At 41.0% G+C, this 9448-nt stretch overlaps 1 protein-coding gene across 5 annotated transcripts in view; it reads left to right on the forward strand.

The window, feature by feature from the left end:
* Positions 1–9189, forward strand: part of MOB2 (MOB kinase activator 2) — a 120438-nt gene extending 111249 nt beyond the window's left edge. For all 5 annotated transcript variants that reach the window (XM_076344220.1, XM_076344221.1, XM_076344217.1 and 2 more), the window contains 2 exons: positions 6118–6242; positions 7838–9189. In XM_076344220.1, the coding sequence (XP_076200335.1) occupies positions 6118–6242; positions 7838–8148 (436 nt within the window). In that variant the 3' untranslated portion in view covers positions 8149–9189. The remainder of the gene's footprint in view (positions 1–6117; positions 6243–7837) is intronic.
* The last annotated feature ends 259 nt before the right edge of the window (positions 9190–9448 follow it).

A 9448-nucleotide genomic window follows, 5' to 3' on the forward strand; every position in this document is an offset into this window, starting at 1 on the left:
AGGCTGCTGACAGATAACCTCTAGCCTGACGTGAGCCACTGGCTTTCTGCCCAAGCCCCTGGGCACAGAGGACACAAGTGGCAGCTTTGCAAAGAGTAAGGAAAACGTTTTGGTTTGGCACTTTCCCCCTGTAGGACTTAGTAGACTTTTTTAATGCTAGCCAATGCTAGCTGTCACTTATGAAAGAAAGCTTTGTAGTTTTACTGTACATGGTGAATATAAGAAAAAGTTACCATAACTCCTGCTCTTGATTAGCACAGTCCAACATGATGGAATACGAGATCCAGTCCAGTATGAATAAGCCTGTTGTGTTTTGGGTTTTTTTTCTCCAGCACATGTGTTGATAGTCCTTTTCTTCCCTCCTCTTGCATTTCCTGGGATTAATTTAGTTGAGATGGATTTTAAAACAGAAGACTAAGCAGTTAATGTTATAGTACATCAAACAAACATCCCAGGGAATGTATGCAACAGAACCGAGCAGTGTATTTTATCTCTGACAATAATTACGTAGTGCTTAGAAAGGAATCCTTGCTTAATGCACTGGGCTATCTTGTACACTTGAAATTAATATCAGGGGCTTTCTTTGAGAGCACGCTGAAGAATGCAGAGTGTATGGAGGATATTTTTGCATGTAGAAGTTGGAAAGATAACTGTCAGTAGAGAATTAAAAGCCATGCTAGGGACTTTGAAAGCAGGCTGGAACAGAAAGTAATAAATCTCTGCTGGACCCAGATTTTATCAAAAGGAGACAGCATGTCTCTAAATGAGAAATGGTGATCAGTAAGATGAGTGTTTTGTTGACTCTTGCTCCCATGCTTTCTCCTGTTTTAATTCCTGATGTAGCACTGGCTGTCCAAAGGACTGAGTTTAACTGTTTCTCCATTTGGCTGATGGGAAATAGTGGCTAAAGGGAGGTGGTGGTAGGGAACCTACGTAAGTGTTGCTCCATTCTGCTCTAGTGAGTCTTAAACAAGAGTTCTCTGTATGCAATTTACGCTGCAGAATAAAGAAAGGAAGTGCCTGTAGGTGGCTCCAGCTGTAGTCTGTATTTTTAATGGTGAGGACTGATAGCAGAATGTTCCTATCCTTTGTTTTGGAAAACTGAAAAATTGCACTATTTGGGAATAACAGGAAGCATGTCTACACTTGGGTGAAGCACTTGAAACGGTTTGTGTTTAGCTAAATCATAACAACTTAAGTATCTTCCTGTACTTGGGGGCAGATGACTGATTCATGTTTGCAAACTGTAGGCTGCATATTTCATTCTTCTATCAAGTGTGCGGGTCTATGAAAAAACCACAGAGGTGAGATCACCTAGCTATACACCTCAATACAGTTCAGCTTTGAAGGCCCTGTTCATAATTGTGTTCTCCAAGTATCTCTAATGACAATTTTGGATGATCCTTATCTTTAAGTTCTGCCTTTCCTAGCTCTTCCCTTTTGGAAGAGATATGCCTAAATGGAACATGGAGAACTGCCTCAAAGATGCTCATTTGTTCATATCCAATTATGACTATTGCAAAGCTGTATGTCACTTCCCCACCCCCCTTCCTTCTTTTTTTTTTTTTAAATCTTACTGTAATGAAGTAAGGTAAGGACATGCTTATTGTGTTGGAGAAACACCAGTTGATACGATTTATTGTGCCTCTGACCTGTCTCCAGTATAGAAAGAGTATCACCTAAACATTAGAGTCAGTTGTTGATTAACCTGATGGACACTCCAGATTTGACCTTCTGTGGCTGTGATCTGTTTGTTCAGGTACTTTGGAATAAAATAGCATCTACCTCTATTAGATTGCCACAGAATTGGAATAAGGGTGCAGTTTGCCATTTTTTTCAGTGCTGATTTCTTAAGTAGTTCAGTATGAAGGTCTGCATTCTGTTCCTCTTTTATGTTTTCCTTGCCCAGTTCTCTAAGGCGTGTTTTGGATCACACCATTCTGGTCATACCTAAGGAAGGCTTTTTGTATTTATGGTTGAGATGTTGAAGTAACTATTGAGAACAGGTTGCTTGTCAAGTTACTTTGCATTCAAATGCACTGCAGATACTCAATCCTAAGTTTAGAGGATTTGCTGGCAAAATAAATACCAGTTGCAGTTAAATATTTGAGGTAAGGTTTTAACATCTCAGAGAAGCTCCAGCCAACTGACACACTGCAGACAGATGCAGCTTTCAGCCCTCTGTCAGATACATGAGATAGCACAGCCATCTGCACACAATGAGGAAGAGAATTTCTGCTTAGGGTTACTAAGAGACATCTGACCAAAACTTAGTCTTCTTGTAGAACAGATGGAAGCATTTGCTGGCAAGGTGGGATAATGCCAAGAGAAATACCAGAATGGCCAGTTATCTTCAAAATTTAATGAGGGGTGGCATGAATGTAACTTTGGGAATTACTTAATTTTGCTCATTAATATGTTTATCACTTGCTGTAAAGCAGGTACTATATTTATAACACAGTATTTACTATTTAGATTTAGTATGCTTTATAGCTTATTATTACACAAACTAGCTTTAAAGCACCGTAAGCTGTAAACTGGTTTTCTAGCTGACATTTCGGCAAAACTTCTCAGAAGTGCTGAAGTGAGTGGAGTAACTAAGAGCGTATGTAAGTGCTGTTCATGAGGCTGAGATTAGAAAACTCCTGAGGCAGAAATCAAGGATGGATGCAAACTTCTAGGCAGCCCACAGATAAGAGTGAAAGGTCTCATTTTGGCCCGGTGAAATCCCTTAATTGGTAATTACTTATCACTCATTTTTCTAATCTTAAAATATCCTTTGTCATGTCTACCTTGCCCTTAGTGTGTCTGCATATGGAGGGTTATTTCCTTGTAGAAATCTTAACTCAAACTTGCACATTTTGCATTTTCTTATATTTATAAGTTCCCCGAGCTGTATGCTTCTCCATGGTGGCTCCTTTCTCCACCCCCCCACCCCCCACCCCCCAAACGTTGCTTTGCCCCTATCAAACTATCAAAGCTATTCCGAGTTGCTGACAAGCACTATATTACTGCCCTTGCATTTGATACAATTTGCCATCATGCTTTCTTCATAACCCATCTTTTGGTATTTCTAGCAGGACTGTCTCTCCTTCCTTTCCAGTCCACATAATCTCCACAGCATTTGCCTTTCCCTCCTTCCAGAAGCTTTTCTTACATACTGATGTAACTTCTGTTCTGCCTTGGCTTCTATGTCATCAACACAAACCCAGAATGTTTTAGAGGAAAAGGGATAAAATATGTACATATATTAAGATGCAGTGCTGTGACTTCATATGTGTTATACTTTATTATTTGCATCATAGTAATTTCTCCCTGGGATTTAGAATGGAGCTGCAAATTCCTCATGTTCTCCATACTGGGGAAGTTTAAATCTGCCAGAATTTTACATAGGAAATAAAATAATCAAAATCTGTATCATGTGAGCACTTTTTGAAAAAGTGCCTTTAGGTGTCGTCTTCTTGTCCTTTCTGCTTCCCATCCATTGCCTAATATGGGGCTGTACTGTCACTGTGCCAGTGGTGGAATGCAGTTAGGCTTCTGTGCCCAGCCGAGCCCTTCGATGGCCCCAACCTGCTTCCTATCTTGTTAACGGAGTTAGCTCCAGCATGGGTGGGAACCGCGTACCAGGTGTTCGTGGCATGTCAGGGGCTCCTCTCTTCCTCCAGGACCTGCGAAGACTCTGTTCACAGCACTTGAAACATGAGGAAGACACGTGATTCTAATCAACAGGACAATCCTTGCAGTTATCCCCTTAATGTTAATGATTCTTCTTTTAAATTCCTGTTTTGCATGTTCTAATGTTCTCTAGGAAAGGCAAAAAGGGTATGCAGTGGGATGTTACAGCAGATCTATTCACTTATATTTTCATGTAAGTGAACTTGTACAGTTGCCAAACTGTTTCTTTTAACTAAAATCAAATTATTCAGATTCATTTTTGTGCCTAAGGGCAACTCTAAACTACACTTTCTATCTTGCAGTTGAGGATTTCTGCAGCATGAGAAAACTGCTGAGGTACAGACAGACCAGTCTGCTTCTGCTCTTGGCAACAAGCATTGTCTTAAGACCCAAAATAAGTCTGAGTTGCCTAGAACTGTCTTGCTCCAGCTTACTGCAGGACTAGACAAATGAGGTGGCTTGTGTTTGTGCACTACATTGTATAATTCCTTATATGTGGATTGTATAAAGGAAGTAAGCAGTGATGAAGAACACAGTCTGCGCCTAAGGGCCCAAATGCTACTTGTGATGCCTGACATAGCTCTACAAAGAGCTTTTAACTCCTGCTGTTTTCATCCACTTGCTCACCTTTTTATGCCCTTTTGCAGTCAATCATGCCCTCTCTAGTAAACAACAGAGTGACCAAGCACCACATGCTGAAAATGAGCTGAAACAAAAATTCTAAACCTTAAATGTTTGCAGAACTAGTTTTCCGTTGCCCTTCCTCTTCTAAAAGTTTGAACTACTCATTTCTGCAGCTTCCTCTTGTTTTCATATGGCTTGGGGCATGAACAGTGTCATTAGTTGTCTTCACCTCACCACCCTCAGGTCCCTGAAGAATCTTTCAGGGCAATGAAAACACTTTGTAAATTAAAACTTTTCATTTGCTACTTAACATTTTTCTTTAGTTGCTTCAGGACTGTTCTGCTGGTCAGTATACATAAAACTTCACTTTCCAAGTGACGTGTATACATCCTTCCAGTTCAATGCAATCTAGTCCTGTTAGGCATAGAAAAAACATTCAATCTTTATCTTCTGTGCCAAAAAAAAAAAGTTTTCAAAGGTGGCTAAACGTCATGCTGAAGTGGTATTTTGTCTAGTGCTACAGCGAGGCTTGTTTAGCGATTTGTGTGAGCAATGTCAGATAACAAATCATTAGCCCACACCAGCAGAGTTGGAGCTAAACAGATAGGCAAAAAATGGTACCCTGGCTTTATGGGCTCGTGTTGGGTGAGGTGTCTTGCACTTCCAACCTTGCTTCCAAAGGTCATCAGCAAACCCCACCTATGCTGTGTTCGGGGAAGACCAGTACAATGGATTTCTTATCAGTCCCATAATGATACAGGACTGTGCCTGGAGCTTAGACTGTTTGAAGGAAAAGTTCAGGAACTAGAACTCAAGATACCGCTAATGTGACAGGCAAAAACAAAATTAAAAAAGTAAAGAGTGTTTTGCCAAATTCGTTATCTGTAAAACATTTCTCACTGTATGTGCCTAATGTGATGGATAGCTGCTCCTGGTAACAGTCAGAGGTGCTTTAATTAACCATGACTTAAAGAAAAAAAGAAGGAACAAACCTTCAGTGCTTTTGTAGCCTGCAGGTTCTCCGTCAGGTGAGGGATGGCTGCAGTTAATCAAGATGATTATGGCTAACTGACTGAATTAGGGTTGCTTTTGAAGAGCCAGGCAATATGCGGATGTCTCCTGTTCCTTAAGATCCAACAGGATTATTCACCCGTTCCAGAGTCAAATGTAAACTCAGATGTTTTGGGGAGTCTGTAACCAAAGGAACAGAGTTCTTAAGGCACGCTGGTAGGGATGTGCAGAAGGGTCCTGAAAACTTTCCCCAGATTGGATTTTGGAACAGGATTTGCAGCGCTTAAAAATGCTGCCAGTACTTCAGAGCACCAGCTTGAAAAACCGGTGTTTTGGAGCCACCTTCTGTCTGTTTAATAATATTACACGGCAAGACTAATTTATGTTTTGTGATGTTAAGTATCAGAAGATCACCAGTGTATCACTGTGCAATGTTGTTGCCCTTTTAAAATAGTTATATAATGCTTTCCTGTACAGTTCTATAGACTGTAAGTAAACCCTCAGTCTGTCATGGAGAGGGAGTTATCACTGCCTCAGTAGAGCTCCTTTCCATGGAGACTTGTCAGCAGGCTTTCTGTGCTTGGTACTACTACTAAATTGATAGGGAGAAACAAAATTGGCAAACAGAAATTCAAGGTTTTTGATGTAGAAAGATACCCTGAAGTGAATCTCTTCTGTAGCAGCTATGATGTATTTTGGTAATGTTGCAGCTGTTGTTTAATATTATTTAGACACTAACCTCTTAGAGGGGTTGAGCTGAGGAGCCAAGATATAATGTGGTGACACTGTCAATTCTCTCCACAGACAGTACTACTGGTATGATGAGCGGGGAAAGAAGATCAAGTGCACTGCTCCTCAGTATGTTGACTTCGTCATGAGTTCAGTGCAGAAACTAGTGACAGATGAGGACGTCTTTCCAACAAAATACGGTATGTCTGCTTTTGGACAGGCGCTTCCTGTGGCTCTTTGCAGATGCCATAAGTAAGGTGAAAGTTGGCATTCAGCATATGTATTAATACCAGACAGCTTTCTCACTTGTTTGTTTGATGTTTTGGGGGTTTTTTTAAGGGAGATTTTAAGTTTGGTTCATTCTTGCAGTAAGACGGAGTTGCACTGTTGGCATATGAAGTGGGGTGAAAGGCTCACAATCCTGTCCCCTTGGCTTGTATTTCATCATCAGTACATTTTTCTTCAAGCATTTTGAGATCTTCTAGCCTGTATTCAGAGAGGATAAAAATTTGAAAACTGTCAGCATGTATGTGTTCAATACAGCCTGCTGCTAGTAAAATTTAACCTTCTTGTTGTTTTACTATTTCCTTTAGAGCCCTGATGCATTAAGGGGGAAATAAATTGGATTGCCAAGAATGTGGCTTGTCTTCCTTGCCCAACCCGGCCTTGTCTCACAGATTGTTTGCAGTCTCCCTTCCCTTCCAAAGATTAAAAAAGAATGTGATTTTTTAGAATTGAAAAGCAACAGGAAAGTAACTTTAACTCAAATTTGTATCCTAACAAGATTGCTACATGCAATGCCTTTGGTTAAGGGGAAAAAAAGAGAGACCTGAAGTTATGGCGTTAATCATGACTAAAAGCAGCTGGCTTCTTGAGCCCCCTCAACAGATAATTGGGGAACTTGGACATTGCAATATAGCAAACATTAAGCTAGTAGCCTTTGCTTACAGGCATCTTGATCTGGAAAGAGGCAGTGTCTAGTAAGCCAGCTGCAGTTGACTTTTTTTTTTTTTTTTTTAAATATGCTTGTTCAAGGTCAGTGAGGGCTTTGCATGCAAGTGAGTGGTCCGTGTGGCCAAGGTGCACTTTAGACCAGTAACATACTTCGTATTGTGCATCATGCACAGGATGGCAGGTGTTGCTTTTCTGCTTGCCTCAGTTTCACTTTCAGTGTTACCAAAGTAGTTGTCCAATAGTCGTCTTTTACTAGGCAAGCACAGCACTGCTCCAGCAAGCACAATTTCAACTGCACCTGATAGAAGGCACCCAGTATTTCCTTCCATTTCTTTTCCCATTTGATAGAATTTCAACAATGAAATGAGGAAAGTCGTTATATACAGTTAGTCAAACTGCTGCGCACTGCCAAGGCCTGTGTACCTCAGCTTCCATTTCAGGATCTGTGAATTGGTCTCCCAAGCATTATGTACTTCCAGGGGAAAAATCTGCTACTCCTGGACAAACTAGATAAGGACCCAGAAGAACATCTTGTTATTTTTACAGCCAGTAAGAAAAAAATGTTGCGGTTTTAAAGAATGATTACACTTGCTTCCTGATTTTTGAACCTTTAGGGTTTAAAACTTAACTTCAAATGAAAATGCTTAAAACCTCCTTAGATTCTTCCCCTGAATTCCTGTAAAAAGAACAAGATGAGAGGATGATACAGGGCCCACAAGTTGTCTGCTGTATAAGGTGGGCTAGTTGCTCTTAACCCACAGTTCAGCCCAAACAAATGCTGCTGTGAGGCTGAAGGTGAGCAGCTGGAGCTATCATGGTGTTTTCTCTGTCCTCCTTTCAGGCAAGGAATTCCCAAACTCGTTTGAGTCCCTAGTGAAGAAGATCTGCAAGTACCTGTTCCATGTGCTGGCCCATATCTACTCCTCACACTTTAAGGAGACTTTGGCACTGGAGCTGCACGGACATTTAAACACGCTCTACACACACTTTATCCTATTCATCAGGGAGTTCAACCTCGTGGACCCTAAAGAGACCACCATCATGGATGACCTCACAGAGGTCCTCTGCAGCAGCAGCGGGAGCAGCAGTAACGGGAGCGGCAATGGGAGCAGCAACAGCGCAGGAGCACAGAACCATGTGAAAGAGAGATGAGCCCTCCTGCAGGATCAAAACTAACATTAAAAACAATATTATATATTCTGTGTGTATGTGTATGTATATGTTCAGATATACATACAGACATATACAGCAATGAAAGCTGAAAGAAATTATGCTGCCACCACAGGACATGTAGTCATATGGGACTGTATGGAGCTTTGGTTTAATGCGCCACCTGGCGAGAAGTTGCACCAATTTTATTTTATTTTCTGTCCACTCCTCCTTTCACCTATTCAGATGGATGATGAGTGCTGTTTTTAGAGAAGAGCCAAGCTTGAGAGTGGGGCCACTCTTGGGTTTTTTGGTTGTGTTTTTTTTGTTTGGTTGGTTTTTTGTTTTTCTTTCTTTGGTCTTGAGTGCAAGCCCTTTGTCTTTCTAGGATGGTGGTCCTGCCATTTAAAAAAATATCTATTATATTATAAGAAGTGACTTTTACTTTGAAGTGGCTTAAAATGCAGGTTGGTTTGTTGGTTTGGTTTTTTTTTTTTTTTTTTTTTTTTTTGGGAGGTGGTGGTGGTGGTGGTTGTTTTTCGGTTTGATTTTACATAGACTGCCCCTTACCCTGCCAAAAAACTCCCCCGTTGAGTGCATCTTGCCCTTTGTTAGCTTGGAATGGGAAGAAAGTCCTGGCTTGACTAGAGTAGCAACTAGGGGCTTGCTACATGTTGAAAGTGGGCATGATTCTCCAGTTATCCTATCTACCTGGTCACAACACGTGAGCATGCAAGAGGATCCACAAGCCTTTCTGCTTATTGCTCCTACAACATAGATACTCTTTTCTCTGCTCCCCCGCCTCTTCTTTTCCCAGGCACACCTCTACAAATAAAAAGAGTAAGATCACTGGAGTCCAAAACCCATGTGCAAGAGCCACCACCATTTGCTCCCCATTGAACAGAGACCCAGGGAGGGGGGAGAAGGGTACATTGAGTCAGTCACCGCCTGTGCTAGAAAGATGGCTGTTGGCATAAAATTATATTGTTGGCTTATTTTAGTTCATCTGTTCTATGATAATAAAAACAAATCTATCAGCCATAAGCTTTGTTTTTGTGTTTGCAGCGTCAAAAGTCAGTGGAATCCACTCATACAGCTTCCCTTTCACCACTGAATGCTGTTGGCCCTGCTGTCAACCAGCTTTATAAATAATTGTTTGTCTTCTACCCTGTAATCTTACATTTATAATCAATTCCTTGCTCTTTCTGGTAGTGCTAGGAACCACCTCCCCATGTAATCTGAAAATAAGCAACACTTGGAAAGGAGCACATTTCCTGTTTGTACATACTTCTGCAAATGCAGT

Source organism: Aptenodytes patagonicus, chromosome 7 (genome assembly GCF_965638725.1).
Source record: "Aptenodytes patagonicus chromosome 7, bAptPat1.pri.cur, whole genome shotgun sequence".
Classification (NCBI taxonomy): Eukaryota; Metazoa; Chordata; class Aves; order Sphenisciformes; family Spheniscidae; genus Aptenodytes; species Aptenodytes patagonicus.